At 44.7% G+C, this 18,418-nt stretch overlaps 1 protein-coding gene across 1 annotated transcript in view; it reads right to left on the bottom strand.

Moving 5' to 3' along the window:
* Window positions 1-17,094, bottom strand: part of LOC140722892 (NACHT, LRR and PYD domains-containing protein 3-like) — a 39,300-nt gene extending 22,206 nt beyond the window's left edge. Inside the window, exons 1-6 of the mRNA XM_073037525.1 lie at window positions 16,737-17,094; window positions 12,358-12,517; window positions 9,037-9,128; window positions 7,983-8,149; window positions 5,154-5,325; window positions 4,990-5,055 (exon numbers count right to left, since the gene is read on the bottom strand). Coding sequence (XP_072893626.1) covers window positions 4,990-5,055; window positions 5,154-5,325; window positions 7,983-8,149; window positions 9,037-9,046 — 415 coding nt within the window. The 5' untranslated portion in view covers window positions 9,047-9,128; window positions 12,358-12,517; window positions 16,737-17,094. The remainder of the gene's footprint in view (window positions 1-4,989; window positions 5,056-5,153; window positions 5,326-7,982; window positions 8,150-9,036; window positions 9,129-12,357; window positions 12,518-16,736) is intronic.
* Window positions 17,095-18,418: the final 1,324 nt, after the last annotated feature.

The raw sequence follows: 18,418 nt of genomic DNA, 5'->3' as shown, positions 1-18,418 counted from the left end.
TTTCCCAGGTAGATTGGAGAAGGATACTAGCGGAGATGATCGCAATGGAATAAAGCGAATTACAGAGGCACGAGAGAGAAGCTTTCTCAGGTAGATTGGAGAAGGATACCAGCGGAGATGATCGCAATGGAATAAAGCGAATTACAGAGGCACGAGAGAGAAGCTTTCCCAGGTAGATTGGAGAAGGATACTAGCGGAGATGATCGCAATGGAATAAAGCGAATTACAGAGGCACGAGAGAGAAGCTTTCCCAGGTAGATTGGAGAAGGATACTAGCGGAGATGATCGCAATGGAATAAAGCGAATTACAGAGGCACGAGAGAGAAGCTTTCCCAGGTAGATTGGAGAAGGATACTAGCGGAGATGATCGGAATGGAATAAAGCGAATTACAGAGGCACGAGAGAGAAGCTTTCCCAGGTAGATTGGAGAAGGATACTAGCGGAGATGATCGCAATGGAATAAAGTGAATTACAGGGGCAGGAGAGAGAAGCTTTCCCAGGTAGATTGGAGAAGGATACTAGCGGAGATGATCGCAATGGAATAAAGTGAATTACAGAGACACGAGAGAGAAGCTTTCCCAGGTAGATTGGAGAAGGATACTAGCGGAGATGATCGCAATGGAATAAAGCGAATTACAGAGGCACGAGAGAGACATTTTCCCAGGTAGATTGGAGAAGGATACTAGCGGAGATGATCGCAATGGAATAAAGCGAATTACACAGGCACGAGAGAGAAGCTTTCCCAGGTAGATTGGAGAAGGATACTAGCGGAGATGGTCGCAATGGAATAAAGTGAATTACAGGGGCAGGAGAGAGAAGCTTTCCCAGGTAGATTGGAGAAGGATACTAGCGGAGATGGTCGCAATGGAATAAAGTGAATTACAGAGGTACGAGAGAGAAGCTTTCCCAGGTAGATTGGAGAAGGATACTAGCGGGGATGATCGCAATGGAATAAAGCGAATTACAGAGGCACGAGAGAGAAGCTTTCCCAGGGAGATTGGAGAAGGATACTAGCGGGGATGATCGCAATGGAATAAAGTGAATTACAGAGACACGAGAGAGAAGCTTTCCCAGGTAGATTGGAGAAGGATACTAGCGGAGATGGTCGCAATGGAATAAAGTGAATTACAGAGGCACGAGAGAGAAGCTTTCCCAGGTAGATTGGAGAAGGATACTAGCGGAGATGGCTGAAGCTTCTGGGAATAGGTCTCAAATTGCAAGATGGATACGGCCCACGGAGGAAGAAGTTCTCAAGTGACACGTGTAGGCAACCATGGGTGACAAAGGAAGTTAAGGATTGCATAAAAGCCGAGGAAAGGGCATACAAGATAACAATAGTCAACTAAAAAAGCTATAAGTAGGGAAAAGATGAAATATGAGGGCAGAAAAGCCAATAATATAAAGCAGGATAATAAACACTTATTTTCAGTTATATAAAGATTAAAAGGGAGGTGAGAGTCCATGTTGGAACTCTGGATAATGTGCAGTCTGCATATATCTTCACTGTTCCAGACACTAGCAGCATGCAGTGGTCTGCGAGTGACAGGCATGAGTGCCATTGCTATTACAAAAGAAAAACATCTCTGCATACTGAAAGCTCTTAAGGTGCAAAGTCACCTGGGCCAGATGGACTGCATCCCAGAGATCTGAGAGAGGTTGCTGAAGGGATGTCAGATGGATTGGTCATGATCTTTGAAGAATCACTTTATTCTGGCATGGTCCTGGAGGACTGGAAGATTGCAATTGTCACTCTAGTCTTTACGAAGGGAGGAAGGCAAAAGAAGTAAAATTATAGGCCAGTTAGCCAAACCTCAGCGACTGGGAAAGAGTTGGAGTCTCTTATTAAGTTTGAGGTTTCGAGGTACTTGGAGACTAATGACAATATAAGTTAGGAATGGTTCTGTTAGATTTCGCGGTGGAAGTAAGAAGCAGGCTGGACAAAGGAGTCAGTGGATGCCATTTACTTGGATTTTCAGAAGACATTTGATAAGCTGCCGCACATGAGTCTCCTTAACCAGGTAAAAATCTATGGCGTCACAGGAAAGATACTGGCACGTGTAGTGGAATGGCTGACAGGCAGCAGGCAGCGAGTGGGAATAAAAAGGGCCTTTTCTGGTTGGCTGCCAGTGACTGGTGGTGTTCCGCAGGGATCAGTATTGGGACCGATAACTTTCAGATTTCTTAGTCAGTGATTTAGATGATGGAATGAATGTATTTGTGGCAAAGTTTGCGGATGATACGAAGATAGGTGGAGGGGTCGGTAGTGCGATTGCAACAGGACTGAGGCAAATTTGAAAAATGGGCAAAAAGGTGGCAGATGGAATACAGTGTTGGAAATGTATGATAATGCATTTTGGTGAAAGGAGCGGACTATTATCTAAATGGGCAGAAGGTCCAAGAATCAGAGGAGCAGAGCGACTTCAGAGGGACCTCAGAGCCTCGAGCAAAACTCACAGAAGATTAATTTAAAAGTCGAGTCTGTGGTAAAGGCGGCAAAAAAGAGAATCGAATATAAATGCCAAGCCTTTACAAGACTGTAGAAAGGCTGCACTACAGGAGTATTGTCTACAGCTTTGCGCCCCGTGCCTCTGAAAAGATGTGTGGTCATTAGAGACAGTCCCGAGGAGATTCAGGAGGATGATTCCGGGAATGAAGGGGTTACATGTGAGGCGTGTTTTGGCAACTTTGGGCCTGTACTCACTGGAATTTTGAGGAATGCAAGGGAATCTCTTTTAAACCTGCAGAATGTTGAAAGGACCAGATAGGGTGGATGTGGAAAGGATGTTTCCTGTGGTAGGTGCATCCAGAACTAGGGGCCAGGCCCTCAAAATTGAGGGGCGATCCTTTACAACAGGTAAGGAGGATTCTTTGAGCCAGAGAGTAATGACTGTCTGTAAGGCTCTGCCTCAGACTGCAGTGGAGGCCGAGTCCATGGGTGTAATGAAGGCAGAAGTTCCTGATCGGTCAGGGCATCAAAGGATATGGCGAAAAGGCAGGTGTATGGTGTTGAGTGGAATCTGGGTTCAGCCATGATGGAATGGCGGAGCAGACTGATGGGCTGAATGGCCTAATTCTGCTCCCATGTCATGTTCTTATGGAGGAATAACAAAAAATCTCGGCTCCACTTTGGATCGGAGGTGTGAGATTTCCCTTGCTGGAGTTGGATGTTCCAATTGGAATGGTTTGGCTTCAGTTTTGTCTTGTGACAAATGCAAATTGCTTCCTGTCCTCCAGCCACAGCAACAAAACCTGTCTCCCAGACTCTGACAGTCTCTAAACAGGCCTCTAAAGAGACGTATTCAGACTCTCAGAGTGAAATAACAGCAAAAACCTGTCTCCCAGACTCTGACAGTCTCTAAACAGGCCTCTAAAGAGACGTATTCAGACTCTCAGTGTGAAATAACAACAAAAACCTGTCTCCCAGACTCTGACGGTCTCTCAACAGGCCTCTAAAGAGACGTATTCAGACTCTCAGTGTGAAATAACAACAAAAACCTGTCTCCCAGACTCTGACGGTCTCTCAACAGGCCTCTAAAGAGACGTATTCAGACTCTCAGTGTGAAATAACAACAAAAACCTGTCTCCCAGACTCTGACGGTCTCTCAACAGGCCTCTAAAGAGACGTATTCAGACTCTCAGAGTGAAATAACAACAAAACCTGTCTCCCAGACTCTGACAGTCTCTAAACAGGCCTCTAAAGACAGGTATTCAGACTCTCAGCGTGAAATAACAACAAAAACCTGTCTCCCAGACTCTGACAGTCTCTAAACAGGCCTCTAAAGAGACGTATTCAGACTCTCAGTGTAAAATAACAACAAAAACCCGTCTCCCAGACTCTGACAGTCTCTAAACAGGCCTCTAAAGAGACGTATTCAGACTCTCAGTGTGAAATAACAACAAAAACCTGTCTCCCAGACTCTGACGGTCTCTAAACAGGCCTCTAAAGAGACGTATTCAGACTCTCAGTGTGAAATAACAACAAAAACCTGTCTCCCAGACTCTGACGGTCTCTCAACAGGCCTCTAAAGAGACGTATTCAGACTCTCAGTGTGAAATAACAACAAAAACCTGTCTCCCAGACTCTGACGGTCTCTAAACAGTCCTGTAAAGAGACGTATTCAGACTCTCAGAGTGAAATAACAACAAAAACCTGTCTCCCAGACTCAGACGGTCTCTAAACAGGCCTCTAAAGAGACGTATGCATACTCTCAGAGAGAAATAACAACAAAAACTGTCTCCCAGACTCTGACAGTCTCTAAACAGGCCTCTAAAGAGACGTATTCAGACTCTCAGTGTGAAATAACAACAAAAACCTGTCTCCCGGAATCTGACGGTCTGTAAACAGGCCTCTAAAGACACGTGTTCAGACTCTCAGTGTGAAATAACAACAAAAACCTGTCTCCCAGACTCTGACGGTCTCTAAACAGGCCTCTAAAGAGACGTATTCAGACTCTCAGTGTGAAATAACAACAAAAACCTGTCTCCCAGACTCTGACGGTCTCTCAACAGGCCTCTAAAGAGACGTATTCAGACTCTCAGAGTGAAATAACAACAAAACCTGTCTCCCAGACTCTGACAGTCTCTAAACAGGCCTCTAAAGAGACGTATTCAGACTCTCAGTGTGAAATAACAACAAAAACCTGTCTCCCAGACTCTGACGGTCTCTCAACAGGCCTCTAAAGAGACGTATTCAGACTCTCAGTGTGAAATAACAACAAAAACCTGTCTCCCAGACTCTGACGGTTTCTAAACAGTCCTGTAAAGAGACTTATTCAGACTCTCAGAGTGAAATAACAACAAAAACCTGTCTCCCAGACTCTGACAGTCTCTAAACAGGCCTCAAAAGAGACTTATTCAGACTCTCAGTATGAAAGAACAACAAAAACCTGTCTCCCAGACTCTGACAGTCTCTAAACAGGCCTCTACAGACACGTATTCAGACTCTCAAGAGTGAAATAAAGGCTTTGAGCTTTCCAGTCCATCACTTACCTTTCAGATGTCTGGGCACTTCAGATAAACCCTGCTCAGTGTCCATGTAGGCGAACTGGCCGTCACCTGTTCAAACAGATTAACCTGCATGAAGTCTGTTCTGTGTAATACTGTAAATTCATCAGCATTTACTTCGGTAACACATAGTGTATTGTTCACCCTACCACGTTCCCGTATTTCCTCCAATATTCTGCTCAGCTTCGGTACATGGTGATGTAGTTTCACAAAGGATTCCCACATCACCCTCCGGGCCCCGGAGCCTCTCTCCATCACCAGGTCCAGGAGGAGTTTGGAAGCGCCTGCTCGGTTTCCCTTCTCCGCGAGCTCAGTCACACTCTGTAATGAACAATGGGGAATATATTGAGGAGCGGAGGGATGGGTTCAAATCTATCCTGAATATGGACTGACCCAGCACATGCTGTGCATCACAGATCACTGACAGCAATTGTTCGTAGCAGGAAAAAGAATTTAAAAGAAGTTAGCGTGGCCAGTGATGACTTTCTGAATGCCACAGATTGCGGGGGTACTTATCCACTTGGCAAGGTTTAAACAGAGCAGACATAGTGTGAGTGAGCCAGAGATAGAGTAGGTTATTGATGCTTTGTGTCAGAGAGAGTTCAGTGAGGAGAGGCGGAGGCTTAGGTAGATCTTGGGTAACATTTCCCTTCTCTGTTTCACTGTTAGAATAGTGGGAAAGCCAGGCAGTATAGTGGGATGCTGTTCCTACAGGGTGCGGCAAGACAGGGAGACATTCAGTGTCCCCAATAACTACACCTTCAGGAATTTCATCCAGCTGCATCTTAATACAGACTGTGTTGAGGAAATGGAGCTGGACTGAGGAAATGGGTGAACTCAGGATCATTCCGGAGGCTGAGAGATTGACTGACAGGCTATACAGGGAGGGAGCTATACACAAGGGGCAGGACACAGGGAACTGGGTGACTGTCAGGAGAGGGAAGGGAACAGGCAGCCACTGCAGGAAACTCCTCTGTAACAGGTATACAGCTCTCTGTTTTGGGGTATGGCCTAGCAGAGGAAAGCCACGGTGATTATGCCTCTGGCTCTGAGTTTGGCTTTGTGACAGAAGGGATGAGAAGTGCTGAGCTGCACTGATGGGGAATTCAATGGTTAGGAGAACAGACTGGAGATTCTATTTACAAGAACAGAAATTTTGGATGGTGTCTTGCCAAGGTCATTTATATCTCGTATCGACTCTGAAACTTTCTTAAGGATAGGATGAGCTGTCAGAGGTCGTCGTCCATGCTGGTACCAATGACAAGAGTAGGAAGTGTGATGAGATCCTGCAAAGTGATACAGATCCAAAATTTCTTGAAAGTGTTGTCGAAGGTAGATGGCATTGTAAAGCTTTTCAGACATGGGCCTTCATAAATCAAAATATTGAATACAGAAGTTGGAATATTATGTCGAAATTGATGTGGCAGAGACTAATTTGAAGCAATGTGTGCACCTACCTCTCAGAAGGATATCAATAAGATTGAACGAGTGCAGAAAAAAATACAGATTGTTGCCAGGACTTGAGGACCTGAGATATAGAGAAAGTGTGAATAGGCTAGGATGTTATTTCAATAGAGTGTAGGAGGACCAATAGAGATGTGACAGAGGTATACAAGCTTATGTAAGGTATAGATAGAGTAAGTGTGAAAAGGCGTTTACTACTGAGGTTGGGTGGGACTGGAATTAGAGATCATGGGGTAACGATGACAGGTGAAAGGCAATATGAGGGTGAACTTGTTCACTCAGAGCTTGCTGAGAGTGCAACGTGCTGCCATCGGAATTAGTCGATGTACATTAGATTTGAACATTCAAGATCAATTTGGACAAGTTCATTCAATGGGAGAGGTATGGACGTCTCCAGTCCGGGTGCAGATCAATGGGACTAAGCAGATAATAGGTCGTTGTGGACTAGATGGGCAGAAGAGCTTGTTGCTGTACTGTAGAGTTTGATGACTATGGGTAGATCAAGCTATGACAGGGTTACTGTTGATTTTCCCTGGGGTAATCCCTGGTAAACCACAACAGGTTCACACTTCACTGCCAGGCTTCATGTGGGGTCCAGTGTCAGCTGACACCTGGAAACTGGCAGTGAGGAGCAGACAGCAAATTCAGGACTATTGTGCATGTGTGACAGACCAAAACCAGCTGGTGGGAATGTTGAGTAAGAAATTTGGACTGAAATTGTCAGCTGCCTCATGTGGAACGTAGTGTTCGGTATAGTGTGTGGCTCTTCATTAAAATTCAATCTGGGTGGCGTTAGGTGAATGCACTCCCGGAGCACAAGGACCATTGGAAAGCAGTTTCTTTCTAATTCTGTGTTAGCTGTAGATTCTTGGAATATTTTCAGTTATACAAATGTTGCATTTCCCAGTGTTAACAGTATATGCTGTGGTAATTACAAACTCCAAGTGGAACAGTCACAAGGAACAGAAGGTAACAGAACCATGAGGCATGCTGGGATATTGATCAATTGCAAGAGGGCCAGCAATTGAAAAGAGAGACAATATTCAGTACTGCCTGTTCAACTGACGGTGGGGTTGAAGGTAGACTCGAGAAATGAGCTGAGAAATACGTCACTATATATTTGATTTGTGGGAATCCCATGGGTCATGAGAAGAACACAGACTGGTGAATAGCCATTAAGGTCGAGCATTGGGAACATGATGTGTTATCAAACAGAGTTGTGTAAAGAGGTTCCCTGTCCACTTGCAATGTCGGTCAAGTGTCATATCACTAAATTCACCTCTCAATCATTGTCTGTATCCTAACCTGTCTAAAAATGAACGTGGTCAGAAAACTGGAGAGAGGCTGGTATTAGTGAATGTAGGTTCAGGGATTCCTCAGGTGAAATCTCTTTTCTTGATGTTGACCACAAACATTACAGGATTTTCACAGCCCAGAGGTGTTGTTACACCGGTTCTGTCGGTCTGTGATTGATTCAGTAGAATCTACACTCAGTCTATGTTCCTTCCACTTACGTGATACTCTGGCCCAGTGAAGTGATCCTCGCCCATTAACATGAAGCTGACTCCCTCCACACCCTCCTCAATCGCCTGTTCCAGTCGCTCCATGTAGAATCTCGTCAACTGGAACAGCTGGTGATCGTCACATTTTGCCAGGAAGGCGGAGATTGCGGAGTTCAGATCTATAGTTGGTCATTGAACATAAAATGGTAGAGTGTACTCTGCGTCTGCGGACAGGATGCCAATTTAAACCAATCCCATCTTCAGGAACCTGGTGAATATCCCTCCATTCCCGGCTGACTCATGAGTTCAAACGCCTCTCAGACGCTGCTGAGTATCTGTTTCCAGTCCCTCCCTCGGCAGCACATTCCAGACACCAATCACTCTCTGTGGAAAACATGCATCCTAAATCCCCTTTAAAAACTTTACCCTCTGACCCTAAACCTATTCCCTCTGGTATTTGTGTTGAAACTCGTCCGCACTCTCTCCAGACCCTCCACATCATTCTCGTAATGTGGTTACCAGATCTGTGCACAATACTAAAATTGTCTCTTAAGCACCGTTCATCCAGTTACAGCACAACTTTAAAAAAATACATACTCACACCTCAACTCGCCGTTAGCACACTACCAATTGTGTTGCCACTTTCAGGGAGCTATGCACATCCATCGCAAAACCCATCTGTACATCAGTCTTATTAACGGTCCCAGCATTCATTGTGCACAGAAATTCTATCTGTTCCCTGGACTGTTACATTGCCTGCTGTTTTATTCCTCTGAGTTTCACCCACACCCACCTTATTCAGAAGCTGCTTCTCTTTTCACTCAGGTGAAGATTTGCCTGGTGAGCGGAGTGATTCGACCATTCCCGTTGTTAGGTCCCTGCACTGGAGCTGGTGAATTGTTCCAGTGCTCAAATTCACTTTACCAGTTGGAACAATGACCCCGTTTGATGGTACTTTCTCTCTGCCCCGTTATCGCCCATGTTTGTCCCTCTGAACTATTGATAATTTGACTACACGTGCACCATAAGGACAGAGTTTTAATGAGAAAGAGCTCAGTGAACATACCTGTGTCCATTCTGAGTCTGACTGAGGTTGGTTGATTGTCGTCTTCTTGTCTACCGTCTGGGTGGCAGAAAGCTCCACCTGCTGGCAATGACCTGAATTACACAAATAAAGGAGTGAGTCAGTTACTCTGCCCTTCATAATTTAAACCATGTTTGTAAGGTCACTGCTCACTCTCCTACATTCCAGGGAGTAAATGGAGATTGGAACAAAGACCTCCAACTGAACACAAAGTTCAAGAAGATAGCAAGGAAATATAAGGAAACTTTCTTAAAGGAGCGATGCACTGAAGCTGAAGAAGCCAACAGAATTGGAAAAAGAAACACAAGAGATCTTTTGCTGAATGTTAGGGAAATCAAAGGAACATTTCATGTAAAATGAGCGTAGGAAAAGACAAAGAAGGGAAGGACCTTACAGAAGCAAAGGACATCAAAGGGAGTTGCCAGGAACACACAGAGGAATTGCAGAAAGATCCAACAGCGAAGACACCTGCAATGACTCCCTCATCGATACAGAGCCAGACATTCTGGAAAGTGAAGCCAATAATAAGGCTGCAGGATGTGACAGGAGTCCAGCTGAATGGTTTAAAACTCTAAAAGGTGATGCTATAAATGTGTTGCATGCAATTTTCCAGCAGATCTGGGGAAAAAATAGAAACAACAATGACCTTTAAACTGGATTAAGATCCGTTTTTATCCCCATACCCAAGAAGGGAAATGTAAAGGATTGTTCAAATTACCGAACATTTTCACAAGCTAGAAAGGTAATTCTAAAGATCGTGCAAGCAATACTCCAGCAATATATGGAACCCGAACTGCCAGATGTACAAGCTGGTTTTAGACGAGGCAGAGGCACCAGTGAGCAAATTGCTAACCCACGCTGGATAATGGAGAAATCGAGAGACTTCCAGAAAAGTATTTATCTGTGTTTTATTGACTACTCTAAAGCCTTCAACAGTGTGGACCATAATAAACTACAGCAAATCCTTAAGGAAATGGGGATACCTGGACATCTGCTGTGCCTTATGAGAAACTCAGATGAATTGGCCACATAAAGAGAAGACAGTATTCCATGTTGGGTAAAACAGAAGGTTAAGGAAGGAGAGGACAACAGAGATGACGATGGCTAGATAATACTACTCAGACAATGAACCTGACCTTGTGGAATCTTGGATAGGCAGTTTGCAAAAAGGCACCATGTTGTGCAGTAACGCTCTTTTATTTCACTGTATTCATCGGCTTTCATGTATGGATGACTGACTATTGAGTTTGAACATAAATTGGACAATGATTGTATCATAAACAAAATGTAACAATAAATATAAATGTTTTCAGTCAATAACAGACTTGTAAGTGTTGCATTTTGTCCCTCAGATAAATCGCTAATGCAGACAGGGAGCAACCATGCTCCAAGCCTTCGCCCCCACAACACCCAGTGGGACAGCCTGCTGGCCCAAGGTGGGTCTGTTTACTCCGTTGTTTAAACCCAGACACCTCAAACAAAAGGCAGCCACTGGGTCCCTCCAGCCCACCGTGTCAGATAGTAAGATCGTGACTTGTTCTCAAAATCTCTCAACACCGCACTTGCAGGTTAACACTTTACCGGTGTCCGCTACAAATATACTGAAGCCTTCTTCATCCTCGCCACTTCAGAGGAGATAAACCCACTGTACTCCCACTGTCACCATTGCAGCTCCGCCAACTCCTTGGAGAGGAAGAGCAGCATTAAAAAAACGAGCTTTTTGTATCTTTCCCAGGAGTCAGGTTAGGAAACGTGTGGTGGGGTCTAGGGAGGAAACTCCTTAATGACGAAACCCATATTCCCGTTGGTTGGTATGCTAAATTGGCATTTGCTGTCACCAGTGAGGGATAAGTAAATCTCACATCACTTCACGCGAGATACCGGGCACGCACAGCATGCTTAAATCGTCTAAATGTCAGCCCGGGAGCGCAAGCGTGACGGCGCTCCGCGAGACGCATGAGCAGTGGGCTGGTGCGCGCGGTAGATGGGGAGACTGTAGAGTCAGTAACAGGGAACGGGGAGCACGTCCCTCGGTCCCGTACCACGCTGGCCAGATCACCGAATGAGTCATGGTCGATCCGCAACCCGTTGGGGTACAACATTAACACACAAATCTCCATGTATATACTTAATCAATGTAATGTTTCTTGTCAGTTCCACAATATAATTAATTTGCTGATGTTATATTGTGTTACACTAATTAAGCTGTCAGAACTTTTCCAATCAACACACAAAATGCATAAGTGGACCACTCGGCCCTCCAAAATTGCTGCTGATCTGATTTAAACTTTCGTTACACATTGCCCCATGTTCATCTCAATAACACTTCAAACCCACTCTTTATGAAGAAACTGGGCTTCGAATGGAAACAAAGGCTTTACTTTCACTGGTCAGTGAGTAGAACGAGTTCCCAACTCCCCCGATTAACTCCAGCAAAAAAAAATGGGTGAAAGAGAGGGTAAACTGTTGCTGCTTTTCACTGCACGATGCCCTTTCCACAGTCAATCCTTCCGCAGTCTTTCTGAACATTGCATCTACCTTAATATCATCTCCTTCATCATCTGACCCAACACGCTGCTTCCCATCCAAAAATGACTGAATTTAAACCGATTCCGGCAGCTCCAGCAGTCCTGGCTGCAAGGGCATTCGTTCATGTCGAGTACAGGTATCACCCGTGATTTGGTACCGGGTCAAAAGGGAACATTGCAAAATCTAGTTCTGTTTAATCACAGGTTCACAGGTTCAGACAATTTATTGGAAGAAGACTACTTGATGGCGCCAGGTATGTAAATGTAAATTATTGGTTGGCATTTGCTAGTTAGACTGAATGAAATGTGGTGCTGGGACATTTGGCTTCAAGACGGTTTGCTCTTAGCAGAGGCTTGCACGGCGATATTACCTGAGGGCAAGTATATCATTGCAGCTTGCAATAGACAGAGGAGTCAATGACATGTTGCTGTAGTTCATAGTGATTCCACATTTCTGCAATCACTACAGCAGGAAGTGCTGCAGTGTCTCATAAAGGGAGAAAATTCTCAACGCATTTTGAGATGATTACCACCTAACACAGCCAAGCAAGGAAACAGCAGAACCAATAAGAGTTTGAAATGAGCAAGCAATGTGAGGGAATGTGTGTGGCTTCACACAGCTGGGATGCTGACAGCAATGAGCAAATCTGGAGTGATTGCAACTGACATAACTGGCACTTCCACATTTATTCAGTCCCACTCCAGCTATTTCCTACCTTCCTTGGTACAGATATGTAATGTCTGAAGGACCAGTGTTAGAGTAAATGAGACTCACCAAACTTTCTCCTGACTGAATCAATGGAAACTAAGGGTTCTCTCAAGTTGATGCTCTCAGCATTCGGGCTGGTTCACTTGTTGATGTTCCCTCATCTTCAGTTGTGGTTTGCTTCCAGTTGTGGGCTTTTCTTCCAGTAAATCTCTCACTGCAGATCTAACTTTAACCAGAGAGATGATGAAGCACGTTAACAAGACAAAGGAGAACCAAGCATTAAACTGAAATTTAAATCTTGAACACATAAATAATGATCCGAGTGAAGAAATCTGGAACTGTCCCTCACACTTTACAAAACCTAACAAGGGATACAAAGGAACACACACAAAATGCTGGTGGAACTCATCAGGCCAGGCAGCATCTGTACGTCAACTCGACTCTCTTCCACAGATGCTGCCTGGCCTGCTGAGTTCCTCCAGCATTTTGTGTGTGTTGCTTCGCAGCTTCTGACAATTTTCTCTTGTTTGTGATGGGATACACATACCGGGGGCTCAGTCTAGGTATAAGATACAAGTCATAATACATAGGAGCAGAATTCGGTGATTCGGTCATTCTAGTCTGTTCCATAATCAGTCGTGGAGGATTATTTTTCCAACCCTGTATTCTTGCTTCCCTGCTATAATACTCAACCTATTTAGTGATTCAGAACATGAATGTACCCAACGATAGCCTCCACCACCCTCTGTGGCATCAAATTCCACAGATCAACCGACATTTGGCTAATGTAATTGCTCTCATCTCAGATCTAAATTGAAGCTTCTTTATTCTGAGGCAGCACTCTCAGATCCCAGACACTCCGTCTAATCAATACACCTCTCCATTCCCACTGTATTCAGGCTTGTTGTTATTTAGTTGGTGTAAATAATCACTCCCACACCCTCCCCCACAACAACCATCCCTCTGAACTCTACTGAACTCAGGCCCAGGGCTATCACATGCTCCACAGGCAGAATCTGAGGCCACAAACCAGGCACACCCAGGATCCTCTTCAGTTTGCGTATAAGGAGAAGGTGGGAGTGGAGGATGCTATCACGTATTTGCTGCACAAATCCCTCTCTCACCTAGATGGGGTCAGTGGTGCTGTGAGGATTACATTCCTGGACTTCTCTAGTGCCTTTAACACCATCCAGCCCAAGATCTTAAGGCACAAACTAACGGAGATGGGAGTAGACTCTCACATGGTGGATTGGATAGTGGACTACTTGACAGATAGACCTCAGTATGTGCAGTTGGGAGACTGTAGGTCTGACACGGTGGTCAGCAGCACAGGAGCGCCACAGGGGACCGTGCTCTCTCCGGTCCTGTTCACCCAGTACACATCAGACTTCCAATATAACTCGGAGTCCTGCCATGTGCAGAAGTTCGCTGACGACACGGCCATAGTGGGGTGTGTCAGGAATGGACAGGAGGAGGAGTATAGGAAACTGATACAGGACTTTGTGATATGGTGCAACTCAAACTACCTGCGTCTCAATATCACCAAGACCAAGGAGATGGTGGTGGACTTTAGGAGATCTAGGCCTCATATGGATCCAGTGATCATTAATGGAGAATGTGTGGAGCAGGTTAAGACCTACAAGTATCTGGGAGTACAGTTAGACGAGAAGCTAGACTGGACTGCCAACACAGATGCCTTGTGCAGGAAGGCACAGAGTCGACCGTACTTCCTTAGAAGGTTGGCGTCATTCAATGTCTGTAGTGAGATGCTGAAGATGTTCTATAGGTCAGTTGTGGAGAGCGCCCACTTCTTTGTGGTGGCGTGTTGGGGAGGCAGCATTAAGAAGAGGGACGCCTCACGTCTTAATAAGCTGGTAAGGAAGGCGGGCTCTGTCGTGGGCAAAGTACTAGAGAGTATAACATCGGTAGCTGAGCGAAGGGCGCTGAGTAGGCTACGGTCGATTATGGAAAACCCTGAACATCCTCTACATAGCACCATCCAGAGACAGAGAAGCCGTTTCAGCGACAGGTTGCTATCGATGCAATGCTCCTCAGACAGGATGAAGAGGTCAATACTCCCCAATGCCATTCGGCTTTACAATTCAACCGCCAGGAGTAAGATATGTTAAAGTGCCGGGGTTGATTGTATTTAATGTATTTAAGTAAACTACTTAAGAACTTTTTAAAAGCTATTATTAATGCTTTTTGAGAGAGTGATTTAGATGCATATCATATTTTTACTGAGTTAAGTATTGTATGTAATTAGTTTTGCTACAACAAGTGTATGGGACATTGGAAAAAATGTTGAATTTCCCCATGGGGATGAATAAAGTATCTATCTATCTATCTATCTATCTATCTAAATCTCATTCCCCGGCTTATTTTGTGAAACTTGTTATCAACAATTGTAGTGAAAACATGTCGAGGATTAAAAGGACAACTGGTACCAGGATAATTCACAGGGAAAAGCTCCGATTTCTTTACTGTTCTACAATCACAAAGCGAGCGCAGCTGCACTGCCCCATTCACAGGAAATTTAACATGTTCCAGAGTGAATGTAATAAAGAGAAACTGGAATCACTGGAAATGCTCAGCAGGTAAGGAACTGCCGTGAGGAGAGGACCAAGTTAACAATTCGGTTTCCTAACCTTTCGTCAGAATGGATGCAAATATTACCCAGTTTTTACTGGAAATCCTGCGTTGTTTACCTTGGAGCAGGAGAGACTGAGGAGAAATCTGTTAGAGGTTTGTAAGATTATGAAAGACATTGACAGAGTAGTCAGGGAGTATCTCTTCGCTGGTTAGAAATGTCCAATACCAGAGGACATGCATTGAAGGTGTGAGGAAGTAGATGCAAAGGGAATGTGAGGGTAAGTTGTTTTACTCAGGGAGGGAGTGGTGAATGCCTGGAATGATCTGCTGTTATGGTGGTGGAAGACAATACATCGGAGTCTTTGAAGACACGTTTAGATAGGCACATGGGTGTGAGGAAGATCGAGAGGATATGGATATTGTGTAAATCGGATGGATTAGTTATTTTTTGGGTGGAGGCTTGATTTCTTTTTTAGCTGGTTTGGCACACCATTGTGGCCAAAGGGCCTGTTCCTGCGATGTACTGTTCCATGTTCTGTTCTATCTCCAGCATCTTGAGTTTCTCTTTGACTCCCACTGGCAGATAGACAGGTGACAGTGAGGGGGAATTTCCAAATGTGAATTGAATTCTGAAACCCCGGTCTATTTCTACTGGTGCAATCACAAAACAACATGTTTAATCACAGGCTCACCCTGTGAGGGACAGAATTGGAAATTCAATTCCCTGCTTTTCTTCCAAAGGAACTATAGAATCAAATATCTGAGCACAGAACAGAAATACTAACTGATCATTTCATAAACCTGGGAAACTTGATCCCCGAATTAATTTTATCTGGTTAAAAAATTAGCGTTATCTATCCCGGGATCCAACCACACTGGGTCACAGCCCACACCGAGAGTTTAGCACATCTTTCCCATTTTCCACATTGGGTGGCATCAACACAGATTCAACCTAATAGTTTTCAACCAATTTTCCCAGTTCCGCTCAACTGCGCTGCCCAAGAGACTTAACCCCTTCCAAAGCAATGTACTACAAAGCTGAAAACGAAATGAACATTCAACGGATAAAGATCATCTGTGGAAAGATGATTTTTCAGGTCCAACACCCTGTATCAAAATGGCTTTGAACATTTTTTAGATTTGATTTCAGGTCTCCAGCATCTTGAGTGTTTCTTTTTTAACATACAGCTGCTCACAGACAGGCGACAGTGAGTGTGAATTTCCAAACACGGTGAGGATACTGAACCCGCGGTAGATAACCAATGATGCAAACACTGAACAGCTCACTCCAGGTACTCACTGCCTCTGTGTATTGAGATTAACTCGCAGGTCTATTCGATCTGTCTGCTCTATTGTATCTGTGCCCTTCGGTTCGGACTCGCTAACCCTGAGAAACGAATCCTGGTGTATGTGGCTGGGCATCAAGGGTTTATAGACTACGTAAGGCTTGACTGTACCAATGACGCCCCCCTCCCTGGCACTCCAAACAATGCTTTGAAGCACACAACACAAGCCAGCCAGGAAAGCTACTCCCCTCAGAGCTGAACATCCAATGTCGGTAACAGCAAAGTTAATGAGGACGCTGGCCAGAAAGTATCCAGGCTGAGCTTGCAGAAAGAGTGTACATATGCACATTCATGTCTTCACAGCTTTCGTCAACACTTCACTCATCCAGGCTGCTGTTCCCATGTGCTTCAAATCAACCACCATTATCCCTGTACCAAGGAACCCTACATATTCGGGACAAAGTGACCTACTGCCCAGTGGAGTTGTCGCCAATCAGCATTAAGTGCTTTGAACGGCTGATAGTGGCACATATCAAAAATTCCAATCCTTGTTCACTGGTCACTCACCAGTATGCTTACCGACTGAATCGCTAAGTGGCAGATGGCATTGCATCTCTCATTCTCCTTGGCCTGACTTACCTAAAAAAAGACAATTAGGTCAAAATGTTGTTTCTGGATTTCATTTCGGCATTCAACGCTGTTGTCACACAAACCTTGGTGAACAAATTCCCACGCCTCCGTCCAAAGACACCTCTGTGCAACTGGGTATTGGACTTTCTAACCAACAGACGACAGACAGTCAGGGTGCACAGCTGGTTCTGTCTCCCCATCGTCATCAACCTCTGTGACCCTCACCCTTGTGCTGAGACCATTGCTGTCCACTCTGCTCACACGATTGCAAATCCAGACTCCCGAACAAGACCGACCTGCCATCAAGCACATATTCACAGAAAGATGGTGGAAAAGTACCATAATATCATTAAAGGTCCCACACACCCTGGTCAGGGACTGTTTGTCCCACTCACATCAGTCCATCAGGGAAGAGGCTACATAACATCCACGCCAGTGCAATCATCCTCGAAACAGTTATTTTCCCCTTTTTGAATTGTAAAGAAAACTATTGAGGCTTGGTCGACCTCATTAAATTGGTTTACAATCAGTCTGTAGTCAGAACATTTCTTGTAAACATAGCAGGAGTAAATTGGCCACTACCCCATCGAGTCTTCTGCCCCAAGCAGTGAACTCATGGCTTTCGTTCCGCAATGCCGCCGGCTGCTTTCTGTAACTGGTCACACTACCCCCCTCCCCCACCAACTGTTTGCTGTGTATAGAGCCTTTGAACAGAATCAGAGTCTTTGCTTCTACAGGACTTTCAGGAGATCAGCTCGAAACACCCACAATAAACACACTCTCAAAGAGAGAACAACGAACATTTATCGGAAACGGCAAGTTCTGATAAAAGGGAAATCATGTTGCCTGAACATCTCTTCGCACGCTTGCTTTGCAGTTGTAACACCCGGTTAGAGAACTGTTCCAAATCTCAAACATCTCTTGCAGACTCTCTGGTGTTCACTCCTTTCGTAGCATCATTTCCCTGCTGACACTGATTTACAATCACACCCACTTTGCATCATTTCTACCTTTATATCAAAATTCTCCTGGCGAAAGGGCTGCAGTAGTAGGGTATATAAACGTGAATTCTGCAAACACACTGTAAGCCAGAGAATGGGGTCTGAGTGCAACTGTGAGCGAATAATCACAAATGTTGTTCATAAATTATTAGACTGGAACAACGTGACACTTCCTGTTCCGGGGGGAAAAGGAAGAGGTAATTCACCGAATGAAAAATAATTAGTATAATTTAGAAAAAATACCAGGTCATTCGGCAGATTCCCACATCGGAGGTTGGTCAAGAAGGTTCAGTAGCTTAACGTTAAGGAAGCGTTGGTAACATAACTTCGGCATCGGCTTCCTGGGAAAAGCCAGTAAGCGGTAGAAAATGTTTTGGTCCTCTGACTGGAGACCAGTGACTAGTGGGGTTCCTCGGGGATCGGTGCTGGGTCCATTATTGCTTATAAGCTCTGTTAGCACTCTGGTTGATTTAATTACTGCAATGTTTGTTTTTGGTTCAGAGACAGGTAATTTGCATGAGTGATAGTCCGTACTTTTTAAATTGTTTTACAATAACTCTGGAGTCAGACCTTTACTGTAAATATACCAGGCAGAAATCGGCCACTCATCCCATCCAG

Source organism: Hemitrygon akajei, unplaced genomic scaffold (genome assembly GCF_048418815.1).
Source record: "Hemitrygon akajei unplaced genomic scaffold, sHemAka1.3 Scf000092, whole genome shotgun sequence".
Taxonomy (NCBI): Eukaryota; Metazoa; Chordata; class Chondrichthyes; order Myliobatiformes; family Dasyatidae; genus Hemitrygon; species Hemitrygon akajei.
This window is presented reverse-complemented; position numbering and strand designations above follow the sequence as displayed.